Here is a 25490-nt window from a genome sequence, read left to right on the forward strand (position 1 = left end):
CATTCTTTCTATCCACACAGTCACTTATTACCTGACATGTCGTGGGGAAACAGATTCTAACAGGAACTCCAGTTTGAGAAATCCTCATGCTCTTAAGTAGGAAGGAATCGTAGGAACAAATGCATCCCTTGGATTCTGCCATTTCCTCTCTGTTGCCTTCATTAGAAACCAAAAAGTCCATGAAGGATCCTGGGCTCACACTACTTCCTGACCTTGTTTGTCTATTTACCCACAAAAACGGGGCTAATGCTTTGTTCAGGGGCTTCTCAAGTTTGCAGACTCACAGTTGGATGCTGCTGCTGTTCCTCTGCCTCCTTATGGGGCAGGTCTCTGGGAGCCAAGGGCACATGGCTCTGCTCCTGTTGCTGCTGAGAGCGGATGCTGAGAGCCTCACGAGAGCACTTCCTGTCTTGTCAGGAAAGCTTCCTGACAGCGGCCCGGAGCAGAGCATCCTTGACCTCCTTGTTCCTCAGGGCGTACACCACCGGGTTCAGCAGGGGGGTGATGACGGTGTAGGTCACCGAGATCAGCTGGTCCTGATCCCTGGCGTTCTCCGACTTGGGCTTGAGGTAGGCGACGGAGGCGCAGCCATAGTGGACGACGACCACCGTGAGGCGAGAGGCGCAGGTGGCAAAGGCCTTCTTCCGGCCCCGGGCGGAGGGGATCTTGAGGACGGTGGAGACGATGAGGACGTAGGAGATGAAGACCAGGCCCATGGGGACCAGGATCACCAGCACGCTGACGATCACGGTCAGGGTCTCGTTGACCGAGGTGTCGACGCAGGAGAGCTTCATTACAGGTCGGATGTCACAGAAGAAGTGGGCCACCTTCGTGGCACAGAAAGGCAACCTGAACACAGATGTCACTTGCGTCGTCGCTACGATCAGCCCAATGCCGCAGGCGCCCCCCACCAACTGCACACACACCCTCTTGTTCATGATGAGCGTGTACCTCAAGGGGTTGCAGATGGCCACGTAGCGGTCGTACCCCATGGCCGTGAGCGGGAAGCAGTTAGTGATGCCAAAGATTACGAAAAAGAACATCTGGGTGGCACAGCCTGCCCGTGAGATGGACCGGTTCGTACCTACAAGACTGGAGAGCATCCTGGGGAGAATGACCAGCGTATATACGGTCTCTGAGGAGGACAGCATGCTCAGGAAGAAGTACATGGGCGTGTGCAGGTGAGGGTCCGTTCGGATGATGGTCACAATGACCGCGTTGCCGGCCAGGGTCACGACGTACAGTGCAAGGAACACGACAAACAGGCCGAGCTGGTGCTCGCGGAAGCTGGAGAAACCCTGGAAGACGAACTCAGTTATGAGAGTGTGGTTCCCTCTCTCCATTGAGTGGTCGCTAAATCTGAAATGGAGAACGGACGGCGCATAATTTCAACAAGGCTGTTGAAACACGTTTCTCAAATTGATTGAACTCCGTTCTCCGCTGTGAACCTGGCGATGCATTTCCCTGTGCGTTAAAGTCAATCTCTGGGTTTGCTTAAAATACTTCTACTCTGTGGCCATCCGTTACAATTTCCCGTGCGTTCCAGAATCGTGTTTTGGGTTTTTTTTTGTCCTGTTCCCACAACATGAGCATTCCCACTCACTTCACCCCATGCTTCCTCCTTGATATCTGGAATGCCCTCCCTCCTTTTCTCCTCTTATTTATTTCCCCGTTCCTCAAGGACTATTGCAGGTGTCCACACAGCCTCCACGGCTGTCGTGCTGCGATGCTCTCACGTTTCCGTGGACGATATCTCCCCGTCAGTGCCACGCCATCCACACACAAACCCTCTGCACATTATGCCTTCTACAGCTGCGTATCTCACCAGCTCGGGCTTATGGATTAATGAGATAATTGAAAATAACTTAAGGACTGCCTGGAGATTTTTTTTTTCCTCTTTCAAGACTAGGAAGCCTCCCTTTGCACAGCCTTAGGAAGTAGAGACAAAGCAGACCCGAAGGCTCATTTTGTTGCCGAGGAAGAAAAGGCGGATCTTAACCCACCACCTGCCTCTGCCCACTGCTGTCTCCGCGAGACGGGCATCAGCCGGCAGTGGATAGCCCCGACTCTGGCTACGTTATGGGCTCCGCCATAGCTGCACCTTCCCGAAACTAAAAGGCAAATTTACAGCCACTAGGACTGGTAGGCAGACACCTGCTCTGCAGAGGGAAACAGTGGTGCCGGGGACGATGGAGCACGAACATTCAGGTCTCTCATCTAGAGCCACAGCAGGCCCTGAGTGTGAAAACCAAACAGTCACGCTGAAGATACATCACTGCGGTGAGGGTTGGGGGTGCAGTCCAATATCTGTCGTATTTCACATTTTTGTCCCGTTAGACAGTAAGCTCCTGTAGGGAACGTAAATTATATTCTGGTAAATTATGGTAAAGTAAATCTCGCCAGCGAGGAAGGTTGCTGGGCATGCTAAGACCTCCTTCACATTCATAAAAATTTACTTAAAAGAGGTTGGCCACTGGCTGTTAGTCATTTGCACGAAAACCGCTGGAAGAGTAAGGCGACAACAGAAGATATCTCTGAACAGAGAAAATCATTTAACACTGAAGTATGTGGCGAAAGACACTGATCTTCTGTGAGGTCTCTGGGCAGAAACTAGGCGGTGGTCCAGCCGTGAGGTGGCCTGGCCCCTCTGCTGTGAAATCGGCAGCCTGTGTCACTGCTTCTGATTGGTCTAATGACGGACACGGGTGCTGCCAGCAATTAAAGATGCTTAGTGTCCTGCTCTCCACGTGACCTTCCCACCCAAGGAAGAATTGTCCTATCCCAAATACCACTAGGGTTTCTGCTGAGAATCCACGGGCCAGGGTGCTGTCTGCTCTGGCTGATGCCTGTCTGTCTTGAGGTACAAGGGTAGCTGCTATGACCTGGCTAGCACCCTCCACCCTTGGGGGGCTGTAATTATTCCATGGAAATCAAGGGAAAGAACACACACATCCTTATAAGGATGCTGATGGATTGTTATGCTACAACAAATTAAAGCCAGCCCATGGCCAACAAGCCCCATCTCATTTCCTGTTCTGGAGAACACTCACTGTGTCTGCCTAGGGCTGAGTCACGGCAGGAGAGCCGGGCAAGAGGTGGCCGTGGTCTGCAGGTGCAGGAAAAGCAGGGCGACCGGGAAGGAGGGCCCGTCATGGGTGGGGGCTGAGGAGACAGCAGATAAACACGCTCTCGCCGGAAGGTGGGCAGCTTGGGAGTTGCAGGCGTCATTGATGGTGCCTCTGTGTGAGCCAGAGAAGATGCTCCCCCGGGAACAGCCAGTGGGGCTCCTGGGGCTCACACCCTGAAGATATCCCAAGAGGCGCCCCACCTCCCCATCCCCGACCCGGGACTGGGAGGATGCAGACTGTAGGCACCTGGGGGCCTTATTATGTGAGGGGCTCATTTACCCAGTCCCAGGGTTGGCCGTTTGGGAGCTTGGGGCAAGTTTTTGCTTCAAGTAAAAACAGCATCAGATAAAGCTGGTTTATTTAGTTGAATTTTTCTTGTTAGAGTCCATAGGCACCTTGTAGTTTCTTACAGATGTGCCTTGGAAAGCCACAGTTTCCAAACTCAGGCAGCTCAAGCTTGGAGCCATATGGGGACACTCAGGCCCCTGCCCAGTTTAAGAAAGTGGTTTTCTCTTTGGAATAAAAGTAGTCAGCTCTGGCCCTGGCTTTGCAGAGGAGCAGTTCAGGCCGCCTGGCCGCTGGCCGCCTGGGAAGTGGAAGGAAATCTCTTTGGTTCTAAAGACCCTCTCTTGGGGGCCAGGAAATGGATGGGGGCTGAATACTCTCTTTACCCAGAATCACCCCCTCCTCCATTTGGCAAAACTTCTAGCCCATCGAGACCTGCCCGATTTGCTTTCCCTTGAAGACTCCCCTTGCGTCTATCACTTGCTTACCCATGTTCTTACTTGACCACGTGTGCTTACCTGTGTCCATTCATGCTTTAGGCACCGGGCATTGCCCGGCCCGGGGCTGGTTGCTGGGGGCAGGGAAATAGGGGACATGCTTCTTCAGCCTTCCGGCAGCTCACGGTTTAGTTTCAGTGACAGAGGATTATGATCAACTAAAATGAGTCGGGGCAGGGAGGGGATGGTCCTGGATTAGATGCAGGTTGATCACAGAAAAAAGTTCTGTCGCTAAAGACCAGGCTACAACAAGGTCTTAGAGTACTGAGATTTTACCAGTTTTTTTTTAAATTTTTTTAAATGTTTTTTTTAATTTATCTTTGAGACAGAGAGAGACAGAGCACGAGCAGGGGAGGGGCAGAGAGAGAGGGAGATACAGAATCCGAAGCAGGCTCTAGGCTCCGAGCTGGCAGCACAGAGCCCGACGCGGGGCTCGAACCCACGGACCGTGAGATCATGACCTGAGCTGAAGTCGGACGATCAACCGACTGAGCCACCCAGGCGCCCCTACCAGTTTTTTTTAAGGGCCCCTTAAGTGATTTAACTTATTCCTCGTGCTCAGGGACTTCCAAGTCCGTTAGTTACTGGCCCTTGAGGGCCACCAGCTACCCTGCACCTTCTTTCCGCCTGTGTGATGACCCTGCTCCTCTGCAGGATTGATGGGGCAGCTGTAGGAGGCATCTGCGAGGATGCTGATGTCACAGGGCAGGCCAGAGGTCATTTGGGGTTGATCTAGGTGGGGATGGCAGGGGTCTCGGGAGGAGGGACAGAGGTGAGAGACATCTGAGGTGAATGGGCTTGTGACCGCGTGTGTGGATCAAGGGAGAGGAAAGGACCCCTACGCTAATCTCAAGTTCATTCACGCCAACTCCCCGAGACTCCAATCTGCATTGCTTCCTGTTGGAACAGAGAAGTTGACCCAAATGACCCCCCGTTGATAATGGTGGACCCCTAAGGTGGGATGGGTGGCTGTGGGATCCTAAAAGGCAGGGAGGGAGGAGAGTTGAGCAAAATACCTCCGTGCTCGATGATGCCTTTGCTTTGGGACAAATCAGGAGGACTTTGGAAACGGGTCACTTGGGTACATGGTGTAAAAATGTGGTGCCTGGTGAAAACGAGAGGTGGAGCTTACGGAACGCTTGACACGTTTTTGTCTGAGTCCTCCAAGTGACCCGCATCCTTATTTCACAGATGAGGGCTTTGATGCAAGACAGGAGGGAGCATGTGGGGTGACTCTAGAAACAAAGCTGGCAGGGCAGCCGGGAGACCCGCGGCGAACTCCCTTGGCTCTGCAGACCACGTTATGTGGGGGGCCAGATTCCAGTAGCCCTTACTAGGGCTCCTTTGTGACTTTCACGTTAATTTAGGATGCCAGTCTAGACTTCCTAATGATGCCTTAGAATGGTTATGGGGGGTTTCAGAGCCCTGAAGAGGGCTTACTACAGATGTTGCTGAGGTCGGCATGGTTCCTGAATGTCTTAGTTCGGGCTGCTGAACAAAATAACCCTAGACCGGGTGGTCAGCCAGACAGTTATTTCTTGCCGTTCTGGAGGCTGAGAATCCTAGATCAAGGTGCCAGGAGATTCAGTTCCCGATGAGGGCTTGCTTTCTGGATTGCAGATAGGTGGTTTCACTCTTTGTCCTGATACTTTGGAGAGGGGGAGAGAGAACCCTCTGGCATCTCTTCTTCTTTTTTTTTTTTTTTTTTTTTTAACGTTTATTGATTTTTGAGACAGGGAGAGACAGAGCATGAACAGGGGTGGGTCAGAGAGAGAGAGGGAGACACAGAATCTGAAGCAGGCTCTAGGCTCCGAGCTGGCAGCACAGAGCCTGACGCGGGGCTCGAACCCACGAACCGCGAGATCATGACCTGAGCTGAAGTCGGATGCCTAACCGACTGAGCCACCCAGGTGCCCCTGGCATCTCTTCTTAAAGGGCCCCAAACCCATCATGACCCCACCCTCATGGCCTTGTCTAAACCTAATTCCCAGAAGCTCCGTCTCCAAATACCATCCCACTGGAGGAAGGACTTCAGCATGTGAATTTGGGGGACACGATTCAGTCTGTAGCAGTGAAGTTAGGTCTGGTCTCACACGCACCCTAACCCTATCCTTCTCATCCAGAGCTAGGGGCTCTAGGTTTTTATGTGTGAACACTTTTTAATCTTAAAATACTTCCTGGCTTGATACTTAGTTGAATCATACTCTTGTATGATTTGCATCTATTGTTGGGGAAAAAAAACAAACTCTGAAAAAGAGTGCCACAAATTTAGTAATCGCTATATTGTCAAACTGATTACGGCACGAAAATAGCTCGCCGTGTGTTTGTCAGCATGTAACAGGCCTGCCTCTGCAGACCACACCCTTGAATCCCGGCACCAACTCCAGGCTTTCAGAGACAAGGGGGAATGACACCATGCGAAGCAGCTGGCAGGCCAGCATCTGGGCAGGGCACTGGGGAAGGGGGTCTGAGGTAGGAACTGAGGTGGGGGGGGGGGGGACGTGGCTTATTAAGACGTGGCAGGTATATAACCCAGAAGTGACTCTTGCCAGACCCTGAGGGAACAGGTTTCAGGGACCGAAGTCTGGGAGCAGAGACCACTGGGTGGGGCGTGGGAGGGCCCCTTGCAAAGTCCCTCCCAGGAAGGGGGAGCTCATTCGGTGAATGGAGAACTCAGTTGTCAAAACTGGGGCCCTGGGTCCGTATTGGGGCGACTTGATGTTGACCTAGAGAGCAGTGCATGGTGGGGGCGGGGAGCAGAGGAGATGCTAAGAGTTACAGGTGCTTCCCACGCCCCGGGAACTTGTTAGGTCCCTAAGGTTTCAGGGCCTCAAAGGAGCCCTGGAGGTTGATCTTGCTGGCTGGAAGGTGCAGTTAGGAAAGGAAGGCCATGGTGAGGTTAAGTCCCTTTCCTAGAACACACGTTCATAGCGGAGGACCTAAGATCAGGACACGGGCCTCCCTGGCCCCAAAGCCTGCAGTCCCTCTACATTATTACTGCCTGTGTATCTCCTCCTTCCGGTCATCAGGGTAAACCAGTGGGGCAGCGAGCGGACGGGTACAGAGTAATCTGATGGGCACGAGCTCTGTCGCCCCATCAACCCCGCCCCCCTGATGGCCTTTGGGCCACTTTATCCTGTTTCTCTTTGCATCCTTAGAGCTGTGCTGAGTGGAAAAAGTACACCAAGATAGTTGAGGGAAAAGCATATTACGTCCGGAATTCCTGAACTCCCAGCCCGATTTCCAAGACCTAAGGCCGTTCTGGGGGGAATTGGAGCCCTGCGTAAATTTGCAACGTATGGCTCCTACTTCTGCAATTATTATCAAGGCGGAAAGCTGGCTAAAGTCATCCGCGTGAGCCCGTAATGCAGCTACAGACTCTGGGGCTGGGTTGCGCGTTTTCGGGTCCCGATGAGGGTCCATGTGCCCAGCTCTCTGACCCTCGGGACTATCCCTGATCTCTTCAGGCTTTGGGTTTCCCATCTGTAAGATAAGTAACAAAATAGCTCCTAGATCCATAGTGAGGGTTAAATACACAAAGTGCTTGAACTAACACCGGCTATCTAGGATGCGTTCCGTAAAGGGACCAAAAGGGGTGTCGCAAAGTAGGGGCCGGCAACCTGAAAGGAATCTCGTCACAAAAGGAGAAGAGAGAGGAGAGCCGCCTGCTGAGGCCGGTCGTGTTTTAGCCGCTCACAGCGGTCTTCCTTCCTTCATTTCTTCCTTCTGTTAATAACACCCAAGCTGCAGGTACCAGGCACTGTGCTGGGTGCAAAGGCGGAGAGGCCGCCCGGGCGGGGGAGGCTGAGCGAGTGCGCGGTGGCCCCGGGCACGCCTGGCCCGGGTCGGGTGACCTGAAGCAGAGCCTGAGCCTGTCCCCGTGCTAGGGACTGAGGGCGTACTCTCGGAAAATGGAGTGAGGGAGGCAGAATGGGATGGGGGCAGAGCTCGGAGGGAATGTGGTCTCAGGCAGCCTGATCGAACGGAAGACCCTAGAGGGAATGCCATTTTGAGGCAAGGGGGGGTGGCCGTTGTACCTCCCGGGTTATTCAGGCGCTGGCCGCGGACTGCCCCTGGGAGGGTGGGAGTGGGGTAGGTGTCCCCCCGCCCCCCAACACTGAGAAAGCCTCCTTTCAGCCAGTGGTGATGGTTCAGAGTGGGGGCAAGGGCAAGGGGGGCAGCCCACAGAGGGGCCCCGGGCAGAGCAGCGGCCTCCAGTAAATCACCCGGGTGTCCAGGGAGGAGAGGGGACGGGATGTGAAAGATGGGGGCTCTTGTTATGCAACTCTCAGTATCCAGGAAGCTGTTTTTACAGTTTTTGCTTTATCCTTCTCAACCAGGTTGTCCACGGGCTATCAGCGCCCGTGTCTGACGTAGGTGGCGAGGGTTCGTGCAGGTAGGAATAGGCGCGAGGTAAATTAATGGAGTGAATTTTTTTTTTTTTATTGTATGAAATACAGCCTAGAGAGTGTTAGGTGTAAATAATGGAGAACTTGTTATTTCAGTGCTCTCGATTTCCATGCCGAGGCCAAGTTCCGATCCCATAAATTCCTGTGATAGATACTATATATTCTTCCCACCCTCACTACCAGTTTCCAGTCCCTTATGCCAAGGGTAACAGGAACAGGGACTAACGTTACAGCACAGCTCCTGAGTATGCTTTATCTTGCCTGGTTTTCATCAAGCCTGAGAAGCCCCCCTATTGGTCTTGGGAAATCCATCAACCCCTCGTTCATCTTTTCCTTCCTCGCGTTCCTGTAGCCCTCTCAGTCCTAGCTGCTGCCCGGATCAGGTACCGGGTGCCTGGTGTCAGACTCACTCTCTCACTGCGACCCCTCAGCAAGCTGTTGACTTTTACGGAGACCGACCAGCACCTAAGAGAGAGGATTTTTGCCCAAAGCTCTGAGCAAGGCATCCTTGACTTCTTTGTTCCTCAGGCTGTACACAACAGGGTTGAGGAGGGGTGTGATGACCGTGTAGGTCACGGAGATGAGTCTGTCCTTCAGGGAGTTGTGAGACTTGGGTTTAAGGTAGATGACGGAGGCGCAGCCGTAGTGGACGACGACCACCGTGAGGTGGGAGGCGCAGGTGGCAAAGGCCTTCTTCCGGCCCCGGGCAGAGGGGATCTTGAGGATGGTGGAGACGATCAGGACGTAGGAGATGACGATCAGCACCACGGGCAGAACAAGGACACACAGACTGATGAGCAAGGTGACAAGTTCTTTGATGGTGGTGTCAGCGCAGGCCAGCTGCATCAGGGGCCGGATGTCACAGAAGAAGTGGGAGATGACGTTGGCATCACAGAAGGGCAGGCTGAACACAGACGACACCTGAATGATGGCCGTGCTCAGGCCAATGCTCCAGGAGCCACTCGCCAATTGAAGACAAGTCCTTTTGCCCATGACGACGGAATACCGCAGGGGGTTGCAGATGGCCGCGTAGCGGTCATACCCCATGGCCGTGAGCAGGAAGCAGTTGTTGATGCCGAAGGCGAGATAGAAGAAGAGCTGAGTGGCACAGTGTGGGATGGAGATGGCTCGTTGGGGGCTGAGGAGACTGGACAGCATGCGGGGGATGATGGCCACTGTATAACAGGTCTCAGAGATGGACAGTACGCTCAGGAAGAAGTACATGGGTGTGTGAAGTTGACGGTTGACGCGGATAACGGTCAAGATGATGGCATTGCTGGCGAGGGTCAACAGGTACAAGACCAGAAAGACCGCAAAGAGAACGAGTCTGTGCTGCCACCCAAAAACGGAAAAACCTTCAAAGGTGAACTCTGTCACGGCGGTCAAGTTGAGCCTTGGCATTGAGGACAATCTGGGTCTGAAAGAGATGAAGCGGGGAGGTTGGACATCCGGGGTGGAAGCAGGAGGCTGGTCCACGGTCCTCGTCAGCCACGTGCAGGGGCGCGAAACGGGTGTAGCTCCCGGTTTCCGAAGCTCTCAGCTTTCAGTCACTGGCCAAGTTCTTCAAGACTTCCCAAGGTTCGCAGGGGCGTGGCGCTGGGAGGCAGATGCAGGGGGGTGGGGAAGAGAGTAAATACCTGCAGCGAGCGGTGGAAGCACCTCACGTGCTTGGCTGGAGGGGCTGCAGACCAGAGAAGGCACTAGACTGAGTGTGCACAGCCTGGAAGTCCGCCCACGCTCCCCTGCTTTGGCCCAGCAGTGACGCACCGCCTGTCAGAGAGCCAGTTGTGAGGGGACCTCCATAGAGCGAGAATTCAAGCCAGGGACAGATCACTGCCGGAGGCATGATTCTGGGAGGTAGGCGGCCAGACCTAATGTGCTCAAAGCACATAGTATCGTCCTCCCCGTGGGTCAAATTCAAAATGGCCAGTGTCTGGACTAAGGCGGGGAGAGGAGACACTGCTTTTCTCTCTTGATGAGAGGCTAACGTGTGGACCCAGGACACTATGAGCCAGAGCCTGATTCTTGCTTTCCTCCCTGTGCTCCCCAAATACCCTGTGTTTCAACACCTGCATCCCCTCCCTTCCGTGTGGAGGGTCGTTTCTGCTTGTTTCCTAGTCTCTAGTCGAGCACAGAAAGCCTCTCAGACATCCTAAAGGTTTGAAGTACCGGTAACTCCAAGACAAGAGTGATAAAAATAACAAAATATTGACGTTTCTAGGAACTTCCGGCTTCAACCTTAGTGTAAGTAGAGGATGCTTGCTTTACTTTGCTCACTTGGTGTGTGTGTGCTCGTCTATAAAATAGAATAATATATAGTCACAGTGTTGCTATGGAGATTATATTAATGACTCTGTGTAAATAGCCAAGTGTAGTTCTTGATAGGTAACAGGCAAACGGTACATTCAATTTCTGCTCCTTCACCCACCCTCCCCATCCCCACTTCCAGTTGGGTTCTGCTTGAATGTCAGACCCACCCAGACATCGTGCAGGGTTCTCGTCGTTGATTTGTCCCATCTCTGTTGACTGCGACGCTCGGTCCTCCTTTCCCACCTCCTGCCCAGTTCTAGATTCTGCACCCTGGAGCGGGGCTGGGGCTGGTCTGGAGTCCAGCACCCCCGTGAGCAAGCCCCAGCTCTACCTGCTTCATGTTTGACCTTAGAAATGTTCCCTCATCTCCTCGGGCCTCGGTTTCTCCCCTTGTAAGATGAAGGCAGGACCGATCTCCACGGAAGAGGACAGACGGAAGAATTACACAAGAAGATGCCTAGAAGGCATTGAACAGAAGGCCTGGTATACAGTAGGCCTTCAATAAATGGAAACCATGGGGGCGCCTGGCTCAGTTGGTTGGGCATCCGACTTCAGCTCAGGTCATGATCTCACAGTCTGTGAGTTCAAGCCCTGCGTCGGGCTCTGTGCTGATGGCTCAGAGCCTGGAGGCTGCTTCGGATTCTGTGTCTCCCTCTCTGCCCCTCCCCTGCTCACGCTCTGTCTCTCTCTCTGTCAAAAATAAACAAACATTCAAATAAATAAATAAATAAATGGAAACCATTGATAAAGATGAGCATAGATGTCAAAATAGGAATAGTTTAGGTCTCCCAAGTCCCAGCTCAGGACGTGGCTGGTCTTCATGTAGCTAGAACGTATTTACCAGCTTGCTGCATAGAGGGTGCTCTGCTAGCTTTTAGAGACAGGAGGAGGAGGAGGAGGAGGAGGAGGAGGAGGAGGAGGAGGAGGAAGAGGAAACAGGGAAGGAGACATTCCCGCAGGGGAGAGAGTCCCAAGGGCAGGGGGAGCGTGCAGATGTGGGTCGGGATGGGTAAGCCTCTCCCAGTGCAACAATTCTGCAGGCGTGCCTGCGTCCGGGACCTTCTTCTCGGGCTCTGCTTGGACTCCTGCGCTCGGGAGACTCTACTTCAGCCATTCACTGATCCTCACTTTCCTGGCCCCTGCTTGAGATCTGGGGCAGGAAATGGGAGGAAATGGCGGGGACTTGTATATTCGGGAAATCCACTTTTCCTGGTGGAAAGGGCCCACGTGGGTTCACCCCGCCAGAGTCTGGTGGCTTGTGGCTTGCCACCAGGCCCCGTTCACCAGGAGTGTGACAGGTAAGACTGTGAGGGGTGGGAGTGCATGTTCCCAGTTCCCCTGGCTCTCCCTTCAGCCTTTAGTTGTTTTGTTGGGCTAAAGGGACCAATGAAGCCTTTAGGAAGTTCTGCCTCAGGTTTTTCTAAGGCTAAGTCCCAGATAACCCTTTCCGAATGATTTTTTTCCCCGGCATGTATAATGCTTTTTATTCCCTAAATCTTACAGCCCAGCTACACAGTCATTGTTCCACTTGACGATAGTCCCAGGACAGAGGAGAAAAAGAAAAGGTGGCGTCCCATGAGAAAGAGTCGTGAGGCCGCGCCCAGTCAGACAAGAACCCTGCTTTTACTGAGTGGTGGAGGGTGACTCACCTCTCGCCAGGCAGGGCCGAGGCTCGATCTGGCTTCAGAGAGTAAGGCTGGAGAGCCCCGGCCAGCACTCCTGCTCCGCTGGGCAGGTGCAACACGCTCAGAGTCTTCTGAAGGGAAGCCTGCAAGAAAACCTTAGAACCTGCCCGGGTCTGTCTGTTAATTCCTGCGCTGATTGGTCATGTCTGGGAGTCACAAAAGCAGCCCCAGGCTCCCCTGTGCCTTCCCGGAGCCCTGCCCCTTACGTGTGTATTACAGGCTGTCAGGGAGGACTGTTCCCCCAGGCCCCTGGGCCCCAGGGTCCCTTTCCCCACGGTGGCCGTAGCAGGATCCAAATCTGCTGATGTCTGGGGACCTCATTAGAAAGGGGGCTCATCAGCCCGATCACATGGATGGTATGTGTGTAGGCGATCTGGGGTTTCCAGCAGGAACAAAGCCTTTGCATCAAGTCACGGCCCTGATCTCCGTAGATGTTGAGGAGCTCTTGTCTCCAGACCCAACCATACTTTTACATTTTTTTTTTAAATTTATTTTTGAGAGAAAGACACAGCGTGAACAGGGGAGGGGCAGAGAGAGAGGGAGACACAGAATCCAAAGCAGGCTCCAAGCTCTGAGCTGTCAGCACAGAGCTTGACACGGGGCTCGAACCCACAAACCGAGACCATGACCTGAGCTGAAGTCGGACGATTAACCAACCAAGCCACCCAGGTGCCCCAGGACCCAACCACGTTGAAGGGTGCAGCTTTATTAGTCAAGCCACTCGTGCCCTGGGGTCTCGTGCCCTAATTGCTGAAGATCTGTGAAGCCCCTTGCAATTCAAATATTCCAGAAGCTGTGACTCATTCACTTGTGGATGCTTTCAGCAGGTGCTCACTGAGCGCTTTGCACACGCCAAGGCCAGGGAATGTGGCGGCAGCTGGGGACACGGCATCCATGCTGACGCCAGTCCCGCTGCTTGCTCGTCAGTCCAGAGCATCGCTTCGAATCGCTGGAGAGAGCAGACAACCTCCAGATTCCTGCCTCCCTCCCGTGTCTCCTGGCCTTTGGGCAATCAGCAGACTCAGCCTTGTCTGCCTCTCCTGCAACGGGCCCAAGACGGGCCTTCCCAGAGGCTGAAGGCAACCCAGACACTGACTCGCCAGCTTCCCTGGGACTTTGACTCCTTGGTGTTTCCTAGTTCTGGAGCTCAGTTTATGCCTTTCTCCTAGAGACCTTCCCAAAGTACGAAAGGCTCCCTTTCTAAGAACCAGCATGCTTGAGACATGAATACCTGGAGTAAGGTAGTTTATTAATGTGTCTTTGATAAGGTGGGTCAATGGAGACTGGCAAACCAGCATGGGATAATTGCCAGCCATCCAGTCCGGTCCCACATGATCTCTCCTGGCCCCAAATGTTGACCCGAGAGAAACCGGAAACACTCGGGCTGATGAGCCATTAAGAGCAGAGAGACCCACAGCTAAGAGAGATACTACATGGTGTATTTACCACTGCTGGGGGTGGGGTGGGGTGGGGTGGGGTGTGTGGCGGGGAGGGTCTTCCCAAGACCTGAAAAGAATCCGTTAATCTTGGGCCTCATTTGTCAGTGTCCCTTCTTCACAGTTTTTCCGGTAGGCAGCTCAATTCAAATATTTACGCAGCTCTTTGGAATTAGGACTACAATGGGATTGAAACCTACGAGAAAGAAAAGGAAACCCTGATGTTGAAATTATGATCTGGAAACTGCGTGCATTTTTAGAACATGTATGGTTCTTATCGTGGGTCTATCTGACATAAGTTTAGACGTAAAAAGACTGGAAAATCTGGAGTGGATGGAGGTTTTTTTTTTTTTTTTTTTTTTTTTTTTCCTGAAAAGGGAGAAAATACACTGATTACATCATCTGCCTATTTTTGGCAGTTTTGTCTTTTCCGTTCTGACTTTTTATATCTTCTCTTGTTGCATTCAGTTATGAGCCATGATACAATATCGAATGCTAGCAGCCACAGAGGCTATCATGGAGACTTGTGTCCTTTTTCCAAATTTTAATTAAAATGCTTCTCATGTTTCGGTCACCATGACAGGGGATGTTTAGGGCACATCTCTGGCATTGCCCTCTACCAGATGAAGGAAGTTCCTTTCTATTCCTGGTTTGTTTGCCACTTTATCACTAGTGATCTATTAAATTTTCAGTTGGCTCCTTTTCTATATCCATTGATAGGATTGTATGCTTTTTACTCTTTAATTGGTTAGGGTGGTGAATTACATTAATAGATTTTTCTAAGGTTGACTCATTGGTACATTTTTAAGAAAAACCCTGCTTGGTCAAAAGACCAAGACCCAATATACACTATTGAATTGAATTAGCTATTTTTTTCATCTACCTGTTATTTGCCAGGAGTTATCTTCTCCTACTTTGCCTATTTTTGGTACCAAACGTTTGCAATTAACAATGTTTTTCAATGCTGGGGAAATTTCACGCCTTTTCTAAGCTCTGAGCCTGGTGTCTTTTCTTGTTTGTTTTTTGAAAGGGTGGATTTTTTCCCCTCACTGCTTTTCCATTTTTTTAGGGTTATTATTCTAGTAAATTTTCTATTCCTGGTATAATTATGGTAATTTATATCTTCCTCTGAGTTTGCCCATTTTATATACTTTTTCAAATAGATTGATACAAAGTTGTTCAAGGTATGTTTTTATAATCATCTTATGTGTCCGTTTCTCCTACTTCATTTTGTTTAGTCTTTCTGATTTATCGTTGTTGAAGGTTATTTTAAACTCATCTTTCCAGAGATTCCAAACTTTAAAAAAAAGAACATTTCTATTGTTTCATGTTTACTTTGGATTTTAATTAAATTCTACTTCATTATTATTTGTTTCTACTTCCTTTGGGTTTATTTTGTTCTTTTCCAGGCTTTTTGGATTAGAATCTTTTATTTATCTTGCCTCTTACAGTAAACCTAGAAAGCTGTAAATTGCTTTCTGGGAACTGCTCTGGATATTCCTTATTTATTTTGATCTGTAGTGCTTCTGTTAAGTTGTAGAACTATGTATTTTAAAATTTTTGTTTTTATTTCTTCTTTAGCTCACAGTTTATTTTTAAAAATTTTAATGTTTACTTATTTTTGAGAGAGAGAGAGAGAGAGAGAGCGCGCAAGAGACAGAGGGGCAGAGAGAAAGGGAGACACAGCATCTGAAGCAGGCTCCAGGCTCTGAGCTGTCAGCAGAGATCCTGACACAGGGCTCGAACTCACAAACTGTGAGATCATGACCTGAGCTGAAGTCAGTCGCTTAACCGACTGAGCCCTCCAGGCGCCCCAACTCACAGCATATTTAGATGTTTATGTTAGTAGAATAAGCGTGATACAACAATCAAGAGCTTAGACCGTGGAGTCCCGGTCTAACTCTGCCACTTACTCTCTGTGACTCTGGGCAAGTCGTTCCAAGTCTGCGTGTGTCCATTTCCTTGTTTGTAAAATGTGGGGGATGATAGGACTTCCTCAAACAGCTCTTGTAAAGATCCGGTGAGTAAATATTTGAAAGTGCTTAGAATAATGGCCGGCACCGAAGTGTTTATGAAGTCAATATCCACGTCTATGAAGACGGCGATCCAGGGTTTGGCTCCTTTTTTGGGATGGGGGATGTATTGCGTTGTGGTTCATGGAAATTGTTTATATAATATCAGTGTTTCAGAATTTCTCGAGGCTTCCTGTGGGGTCAAAATCGTGACCATTCTCTGTGTGAAGGTTAGACTTGTAGATCAGGCGTGTTAATTGTCCTTATACCCTTTTGAACCCTATTGACCCACTGACGGTTTTGTTAGTTTATGAGAGAACTGCCTCAATGTCTCCTGTGATTGAGTGTTCAGTTTCTCCCAGGAGTTTTATCAATTTTTGTGTAGTACTTTTTTTTTTTTTTAATTTTTTTTAAACGTTTATTTATTTTTGAGACAGGGAGAGACAGCATGAACGGGGGAGGGTCAGAGAGAGAGGGAGGGAGACACAGAATCTGAAACAGGCTCCAGGCTCTGAGCTGTCAGCACGAGCCTGATGCGGGGCTTGAACTCACAGACCGCAAGATCATGACCTGAGCCGAAGTCGGACGCTCAACCGACTGAGCCACCCAGGCGCCCCTGTGTAGTACGTTTTGAAGCTATGCTGTTAGGACCTTATAAATTCACGAGTGGAAGACTTCCCTGGTGAATTATTTTGCTTATCAATACTCTAGATTCCTTATTGGTTTTCACTTTGAATAGTATTTTGTCTAATGTTTATAGTATTACATGAACTTTATTTATTTATTTTTTTTGTTTTAGAGAAAGCACAAGTGGGGGAGAGGGGCAGAGGTAGCGGGTGGAGAAAGGGAGAAAATCTTAAGCAGGCTCCGTGCTTAGTGTGGAGCCCAACGCAGGGCTCGATCCCACAACCCCAGGATCATGACCTGAGCCGAAATCAACCCACTGAGCCCACCAGGCGCCCCTACATCAACTTTTTTTTGTCAGCCTTTTTCTGGATCCCATCTCAGCCTCTTCATTTTCAACCTTTCCTTTTTATTTCAATTTTATTTTAATAGCGTCGTGCCAGATTATTAAAATTCAGTCTGAGAGCCTTTTTGTTTCAATCGATTAACTTAATCAGTTCACATCTTTTTTTTTTCTTTAAAAAAATTTTTTTTTACATTTATTTATTTTTGAGATCCAGAGAGAGACAGAGCACAAGTGGGGAGGGACAGAGAGAGAGGGAGACACAGAATCCGAAACAGGCTCCAGGCTCTGAGCCATCAGCACAGAGCCTGATGCGGGGCTCGAACCCACGAACTGTGAGATCGTGACCTGAGCCGAAGTCGGACGCTCAACCGACTGAGCCACCCAGGCACCCCAACTCACATCTTTTATAACTAGAGATGTTGCTGGAAATTACCGTCCTCCTCTCTGTTTGTTTCTTCCCCAGGCTTTTTGTTTGATTCATTTTCTGGTGATTTATGTACCACTTCTAGTCATCCAAAAGTGAAAGTGAATTCTGTACAACTGAATTTAGTTTTTACAAATAGTCCAAATGCAGAATTAAAAATACAAAATGTCACTTCGTTATTAAAACAGTTCTCCATCCACCTGTGATTGTCACTTCTTACAAGCACCCACGTTCAGCTCTTTTATCTGTTTTCCGTGGTATCCCCTCCATATTTCTGCTGGCTCTGTTTTCTCCATAACATGGCTGCAATAATAGTTCTGACTTCCTAGGTTTTAGACATCCTCTCCTGACTTCCCAGCTCATTTGCGACACTGTGCACCCATGAACACATACGCACGCTTCTCCTCGTGTCATCCTCCTACTAAAACTTCACTCTGGGGGCTCCTGGGCGGCTCGGTCCGTTGGGCATCCGACTTCGGCTCAGGTCATGATCTCGCGGTTCGTGGGTTCGAGCCCCTCGTCGGGCTCTGTGCCGGCAGCTCGGAGCCTGGAGCCTGCTTTGGATTCTGTGTCTCCCTCTCTCTCTGCACCCCCCCCAAAAAAAAATAAATAAAAAAGCATTTAATGAAAAAACACTTCAATCTGTTTTCAGAACATACATCATTGCAATATGCAAATCTTATTCTGAGCCAGGTAGCACGCTATGAGTGTGGATCTCTTCCAGCATAACTTTTGTTTTCTCACTAAATTTTAGTAAGTGAACCCTTTTACTTCAGTTTTGAAGTATGCATAATTAATCCAACCTCAATTCCTTTTTCTTTTTCTTTTTCCAGAACAGGAAAACCTTCTTCCAAAGCTAGTTAGGTATGGTTAAACATAGGGGAGCCTGGGTGGCTCAGTCAGTTAAGCGTCCGACTTCGGCTCAGGTCATCATCTCATGGTTTGTGGGTTCGAACCCCACATGGGGCTCTGTGCTGACAGCTCGGAGCCTGGAGCCTGCTTGGGATTCTGTGTCTCCCCCTCTCTCTGCCCCTCCCCTGCTCATGCGCTCTCTCTCTCTCTCAAAAATAAATAAGCATTAAAAAAAAAAAAAGAATACATTCCTCGTATAAGAGCCAAGATGCTTTTCCCTCACAGGTGACATTCAGTGTGTCTGTGCTTCATTCCAGAAGCCAACATTTACCCCCACCTGCAGGCAGCATTTACCCCACCTGCCATCACACATGATGTCTTCCTCCTTCCCTCTGAGGTTCTACAGTACCTACTTGAACTGGGACCGTTCTCCTTGGGTCTCACTTTTCTGCACATCTTGTGAACAGAGACACTTCACGCCTTTGTCCTAGATTATCATTTCGAGGAAATTTGTATAATGAATGGCCTTGGAATATAGACCGTGTCTCCCTCTGAAGCACAGAGGAGGCAACTTTACTGCGCGTTAAAGCAGACTTGGGGGCCCCAAGCTCAGAGTTTCATTTTTCTAATGCAATTCATTGCATGATCAGGTACTTCCTGGCCCTCCTTCTGTTCCTGTATGAGAACCAGAGCTCGAAGAACCAGAGCCAGGGTTGATACTATTGCTGTGAATAATAACATCCTTTGTCTCAGACCCAGGAGTCTGTGTCTTCTGCCAGCATCTGTGACATGATGGCAGGCTAACGTGCCAGCAACTTGCAAGTAGGGTCAGTCTCAGACCCTTCATAGCTCTGGATGGGGGCTTTATTCCAATTTTCTTAATTCTCTAACCACGGCTCTGCATGCACAGGGGGTGTTCTGTAGAGAGATAACTGCACCCCTGTGCTCACTGCTACATTACTCACGATAGCCAAGACATGGAAGCAACCTAGGCATCCATCAACAGAGGAAAGGATAAAGAAATGTGGGAGAGAAACACGTGCCCACGCACACACACACACACATTATCCAGCCTCAGAAAAGGAGGAAATGCTGACATTTGCAACAGTGTGAATGAACCTGGAGAACATAACAGTTACTGAAATAAGCCAAATGATCTCACTTATATGTGGAATTTAAAAATGTGAAGGTCACGGGAGCAGGTGGTTGCCAGCAGCCGGGGGAACTGGGAGATGTTGGTCAAAGTTAAAAACTTACAGTTACAAGATAAATAATTTCTGGGGCGCCTGCGTGGCTCAGTCTGTTGAGCGTCCGACTCCGGCTCAGGTCATGATCTCGCGGCCCATGAGTTCGAGCTCCGCGTCGGGCTCTGTGCTGGCAGCTCGGAGCCTGGAGCCTGTTTCAGATTCTGTGTCTCCCTCTCTCTGACCCTGCCCGTTCATGCTCTGTCTCTCTCCGTCTCAAAAATAAACATTGAAAAAAAATTAAAAAAGAAACAAGATAAATAAGTTCTAAGGATAGAGCTTGCAGCATAGTGACCACAGCCCATACCGCTGTGTTATATACCTGAAATCTGCTAGGAGAGAGCTTCAGTGTTCTCGCCACACACACAGTCAGGGATGTGTTAATTAGCTTGATTGTGGTAATCATTTCACAATGTATATATCAAATCATCGCATTGTACACCTCAGACATAGTACAGTTTCTTTTTGTTAATTATACTTTAATAAAGCTGGGGATCGGGGGGAATGCTGGTGAAGGAGAGTTCCAGGATTAGAGCCCTAAAGCAGTCCCACAAAGCAACCCCAGCCAGACTGGAGCTGGAGGAAAGAGGAGTGCAGAACGCTGGTCTTAAGACAAAAAGAAGCTCCAGCAAGGTAGATAAAGATGGATGGAGACAGAAATGACTGGATATGTTTGACAAAAAGAAGCTCCAGCAAGGTAGATAAAGATGGATGGAGACAGAAATGACTGGATATGTTTGACAAAAAGAAGCTCCAGCAAGGTAGATAAAGATGGATGGAGACAGAAATGACTGGATATGTTTGACCGTATCTTTTTTTTTTAAATATTTATTTATTGAGAGAGAGAGAAAGAAAGCAAGCAGGGGAGGGGCAGAGAGAGAGGGAGACATAGAATCTAAAGCAGGCTCCAGGCTCTGAGCTGTCCGTACAGAGCCTGACGTGGGGCTCGAACTCACGGAGTACAAGAACATGACTTGAGCCCAAGTCAGGCGCTTAACCCACTGAGCCACCCAGGCGCTCAGTGGGGAATGGGGAATGTATTCTTAAGAGGCTAGATGATCCATTTGCTCTGTAAATAAAAACAGTAATATATTTTGGGTTTCAAACTTTGGGAAGGCTCTCTGTCTCTAGTATTTGAGCTGTTAAAATAACAGAGGATCTTTATTATGTTTGGATTACAGGTAGGTAATAAAGGTCAAGATAAATGGTTATTTATCTTAATGGAAATGTATATATTCAAGGATGTGAAGATATGAAGTCAATGAAAATAAGTGGCAGGAATTTCTCTGTGGCTGACAGGAAGAGGAAGCGAGAAAATGTAAAATAATACATTTAAAAAGAGAGCCTAGAGCGTGATTGAAGCATCAAGTCCTCTGAGCTATTAATTTAAAAGAAAGCAGAGTTTGCAGCCACTGTGGGCAATTTCCCAGTATCCAGGCCTAAAAGATTTTAAAAAATGGGTTTCATCAGGGAGGAGTGACAACAAAAGACTGTTCACACACCCTTGGTTCTCCTTCCTGCAGGCAGGTGACCCCCGTCCACGCCACCAGGTAAGAGCCGGGAAATGCCCTCGGGAGAGGGGCCAGGGCTCCCGTGTGCAGGTAGTCTGATAAGGCAGAGGCAGAGAAGGGATGTGATTCACGCCAGCATATTAGGAATGGTGTGAACAGCGCTAATACAGGCTCATTCAGATCACACAATAGTAGAAAGTACATAATGACACATTTGGTTCCATCAAATTCAGCCTTTGTATTTCGGAAAATCCCACACACCAAGGCGCTGTTCAGCCCCAAAGACTTAGCTGGGTTTCTCTTCCTTACGATAGGCCCCCAAGGACTCTGCCTCTTTAAAGCCACCGCAGGCCACCGAATGGACCCTGGACCCATTCAGAACCACTCTTTATTTCCCGAACGTGGCACCATCATCCCTCATGGTGATGATAATTATGGCCAACATTTTTTGAGATCTTTCTATGTGTCAGCCATTTTGTGTAATGGCTTACACACTAACTTCTTCGATCCTGGCTGTATTTGCAGTTAAGGACTAATGTTACCCGCTGTGTAGATGTGGAAAGTGTGTTATAGAGAGGAGTGGACCTCGCCCGAGACGGGAAGTAGGATTCAGTCGTAGGACCTTCTGGATCTGGAGCTTTACCTCCACATTTCCTAGACCTTTGTAAATGTTGATCTGTCTAACCAGATGCCCTCTGCAATGCATCCGTGAGTCACCTTTCCCTTACTAACTTGGACAAGCTCTTTTCTAGTGTATTTTGACCCTTAGTCTGCATTAGTTGGCCCTGTCTGATGCTTCTGTAGCATCCTGTACCAATTTCCATTATAGCACCCATTGTTCTGTATGGTCATTCTCATTTATCTTTCTCCCCTAATGATGTTCCGAGTTCCTTAACATCAGAGACTCTTTCTAATTCATTCTTCATTCAGTAAACGTTTATTGAGAAGCTGGTATGTAGTAGGGATTCCATCGATAGATCCTATCACATGGAAGGGGAATAGGAAATGTTCGAACAAATAAATAAATACCTTTTCTTTCAGACTCATTTCCCCTTAAGATCAGTTGTGAATTTCATTGCTAATCGAACATGGAAAGAGGGGGGTTGAATGCGTGGCTACACCCAGGAAGTTACAGAATCGATTGTGTTCACCCAAGCTTCCCGTGAAGGTTGCCTTCTCTCGTCAGCTTCCGGTTCGTCCGCTTCCGGTTCGTATGCTTCCGGTTCGTATGCTTCCGGTTCGTATGCTTCCGGTTTGTCCGCTTCCGGTTCCTGCCCTAAGATCCCTGGAAGGCACTGGGTGCTCAGTGTCTCTGCCGGTGGTGATTCCTATAATCACACCTTATAGGTACTTTGTTTACTTAATAGAGTTTACTAGGTGCCAGACACACATCTGAACACTCTGCGTAGCTTAACGACTTTGATGCTCACAACTCTGTGAAGAGGGTGCTATCCTTAAACCCACTTCAGAGAGAAACCGCGACGGAGGTGACTTGCCTTGTGGTGACATGGCTAGAGGGAAGTGGGATTCCATCCCGGGCAGTGTGGCTCCAGACACGTGCCTTTCGTCCCCGAGCCCTGTTGCCTCTCCCTATGCTCTTCGTTCCTCTTTGAGACCTGATGACGGGAGATTGCATTTTGGCGCCTTCTTGGTGAGACATCGCTCGGTAAGACGTGTCGCAGAAAGACGTGTGGCACTTGGTCGAAGTTCCGTGTGCAGATAGCTTTTGACTTTGCATTTCACTTCCTTGTGCTCGCTTCTGTATGAAATGACATGTTCAGTGTTTTCTAGTATGGAATTGTTTATAATGGCGATAGCTGGGGGGAAATAACATCTGTCAGCATTAAGCTGAGTTAATAATGACCCATCTTTAAAGTGGAAAATTACGCTGCCGTTAAAAGGAATTCAGGTAAATCTTTGAGTGCTCTGCGGAAGGACGTCCGAGATGTCGTTACATATAGCGGGGATAGTATTAATGTATATATGAGCACACGTATGCTTGTATATTAGCTTGTATTTGAAGGCATATCTGTATTTTTATATACTATGTATTTCCTGGAAAGAACATGGGGGTGGGGGTAAGGAGGGAGCGTGCTTACCGATTACATCAACATGACTTTGCTATTCATTTGTCTTCAATAATACAACTTTACTCTTCTACTGTCTTCATCAGCATGGCATTGCTATTCCAAAAAAAAAAAAAAAAAATTCTTTGTCCAGGAAGACAAAAGTTGTGTATAACTTTATTGTTTTTCTCGGGAACCTTCGCAAAAAAAACCCTCAGGTCAATGACCATCAAACTGTTCAGCTCTTCAATAAACACCACCAAATGACTGTTAATTCTCTAAGGCGCTTGAAACCCTGACCTCAAAAGTCTTTGTTGGGTCCACACATCCTAAACTATTTTATCATGACACCCAGTCCTAATTAAGCTCCTGAGTTGGAAAACCAGTCATATACCATAGCCCCAAAACATCACGAATAGCCTCACTTTTCAGCCCCCATTAGCAGATATAACACTACTGCTCTAGGAAGGTGATACTCTCCCTTGTCAAGATAGGAATAAACTCAGCTTTGCTTATCAACAGATTATTTTAGTGCTATTTTCAGAGAGTTAGCATTCTTTTTTAAAAAATTTTTTTACGTTTATTTTTTGAGAGAGAGACATAGCGAGCAGGAAAAGGGCAGAGAGAGGGGGAGAGAGAGAGTGCCATGCAGGCTCCACACTGTCAGCATGGAGCTTGATGCGGGGCTCGAACTCATGAAGTGTAAGATCACGACCTGAGCTGAAACCAAGAGTTGGATGCTTAAGCGACTGAGCCGCCCAGGCGCCCCCAGAGGGTTAGCATTCCAGAAGGGACAGAAAGGAAGTTTTAAGGGAGACTAATAGTTAAATGGAACCTGCCTTAGTTCTGTTTTTGTACAGCATTGTGCATTACCTATTCAACAAAAAATTGGAAGGAGGGATGAACGGAAGAAACTAGGTACTCAGTAGAAGCACGTCAGGAAAGTATGTAAAAAAGCTAGATATGAGTCCTTTATCATTTCAGTATGGAAAAGCAGAGAAGGAACAACCAGCAGTGAAAGAGCGTCTGTGATAGGAAGAGGCAAAAAGAACTAGAATACTTTAAATTTCTTAGAAAGAAGCAGGGTCATTTGTGGCAGAGAGGGGTAGAGGACGCGTACTGTTTATGTTTGTGCATATGATTCAGTGTTATGAATTCTAGAACAGTTGGGAAGCAAGACATAAGTAAACCTTAGTGCCCCTCTGTTAAACTCATCGTTTCTAGAAAAACTGAGACTCTCTTTGGGAGGGAGGACAGATTCCAGCTGTACCAGTTGGGTCAGCATGATGGGGGGGGGGGAGAGCTACCTTGACCACTCGATCAATCCAGTGGTTTGGACCCCCTCTGGGAAGAGTGCTATTCAGGAGAGAAGACAAAGAGAAGAGCTAGAGCTAATGTTGGAAATCCAACATGCACTGCCTTTCCAAAGAAAAGACATTTGATTGTATCTTCCTTCCTCAGTTTCCACTGTGGGTTCAGCAGCCAATTTCCCTTTGAGATGGTGATGAAAACATTCATCTATGCATCCAAGAAACTACTCCCCAACCCCCCCCCCCCCCAAAGGTGAACACAAAGACAGCCACATGTAGAAACATCACAAACTATTGTAGGATAAAGACAAAAATCATGAAATCAGCAAGAGCTAAATGACTCATCCCATGCAAGGAAACCCACACTTAGGCCCGTTTAAAAAATCAGATTTTGTCATGGTTGAGTTTGAAACTTGTGTGTATATTGTGGAGATATCAGACGTGTCAGCGGCAAATTCTCCCAATTTGTGGCTTGTCTTTTCCTTCTCTTGCCATGTCAGAGAAGAGGTTTTTATCTCTCATGGATGGTGCCCTTGGTATTGTTTCTAAACAGTCCTCACCACACCCAAAGTCATTGAAATTTTCTTCTTTTAATTTTTTTTAAATTACCTTTTTTTAAGAAATAAATTAAAATCTTTTAATTTTAGAGTTTTGCAATTTTCGTTTAGCTCTGTGATCCATTTTGAGCTCATTTTTTCAAGGGTGGTAGGTCTGTGTCGAGATTCATTTTTTTGCCTGTGGATTTTCAGTTCCAGCACCAGTTGAAAAGACTGACTTTGTGCTATCGTATCGCCTTTGTTCTTTCACCAACAATCAGTTGACTGTATGTGGGTCCACTTCTGGGCCTTCTCTTCTGTTCCACTCATTTGACTATTCTTTTGCCAACACGATACTGTCTTGACGCTGGGTAGTGTCACTTCTCCAATTTTGTTCTCTTTAGATATTGTGGATCTTTGGCCTCTCCAAATAAATTTCGAATAAGTTTGTTGACATCCACAAAAGAACTTTCTGGGATTTTGACTGGGATTGCGTTGGATACATAGGTCCAATCGGGAAGATCTGAGTGACGATATGGAGTCTTCCTGTCTGTGAATGTGTAATATCTCTATGTTTATTCTTTATTTTCATTTATCAGAGTTCTTGTAGTTTTCCTCAAATAGTTCTTTTTTTTATTTCTATAAGAATTTATTTTTTTATTTTTTAGTATTTTTAAATTATTTTTTTATGTTTTAATTTACATCCAAGTTAGTTAGCATATAGTGTGATAATAATTTCAGGAGTAGAATCAAGTGATTCATCCCCTACATATAACACCCAGTGCTCATCCCAGCAAGTGTCTTCCTCTTCCTTT

The 25490-nt window shown here is 48.3% G+C and overlaps 2 protein-coding genes and 1 long non-coding RNA gene across 3 annotated transcripts in view; 1 reads left to right on the top strand and 2 right to left on the bottom strand.

Annotated features, from left to right (window-relative positions):
* The window catches only part of LOC144614827 (uncharacterized), a 170587-nt gene that overhangs the window by 31212 nt on the left and 113885 nt on the right, over positions 1–25490 (top strand). The window lies entirely within an intron of this gene.
* LOC132686689 (olfactory receptor 10J1) lies at positions 414–1494 on the bottom strand. Its single transcript, XM_060644571.3, has one exon. It carries the CDS (start codon positions 1341–1343, stop codon positions 414–416), a length of 930 nt encoding a protein of 309 aa, XP_060500554.3. The 5' UTR covers positions 1344–1494.
* LOC132686683 (olfactory receptor 10J4-like) lies at positions 8359–9720 on the bottom strand. Its single transcript, XM_060644566.3, has one exon. The coding sequence runs from the start codon at positions 9718–9720 to the stop codon at positions 8785–8787; it is 936 nt and encodes a 311-aa protein (XP_060500549.1). The 3' UTR covers positions 8359–8784.

Source organism: Panthera onca, chromosome F1 (genome assembly GCF_046562875.1).
Source record: "Panthera onca isolate mPanOnc1 chromosome F1, mPanOnc1 haplotype 2, whole genome shotgun sequence".
NCBI lineage: Eukaryota > Metazoa > Chordata > Mammalia > Carnivora > Felidae > Panthera > Panthera onca.

Excerpts from the sequence above, each read along its gene's own strand:
- LOC132686689 (XM_060644571.3), bottom strand. The coding sequence starts at position 1,343 with ATGGAGAGAGGGAACCACACTCTCATAACTGAGTTCGTCTTCCAGGGT.
- LOC132686683 (XM_060644566.3), bottom strand. The coding sequence starts at position 9,720 with ATGCCAAGGCTCAACTTGACCGCCGTGACAGAGTTCACCTTTGAAGGT.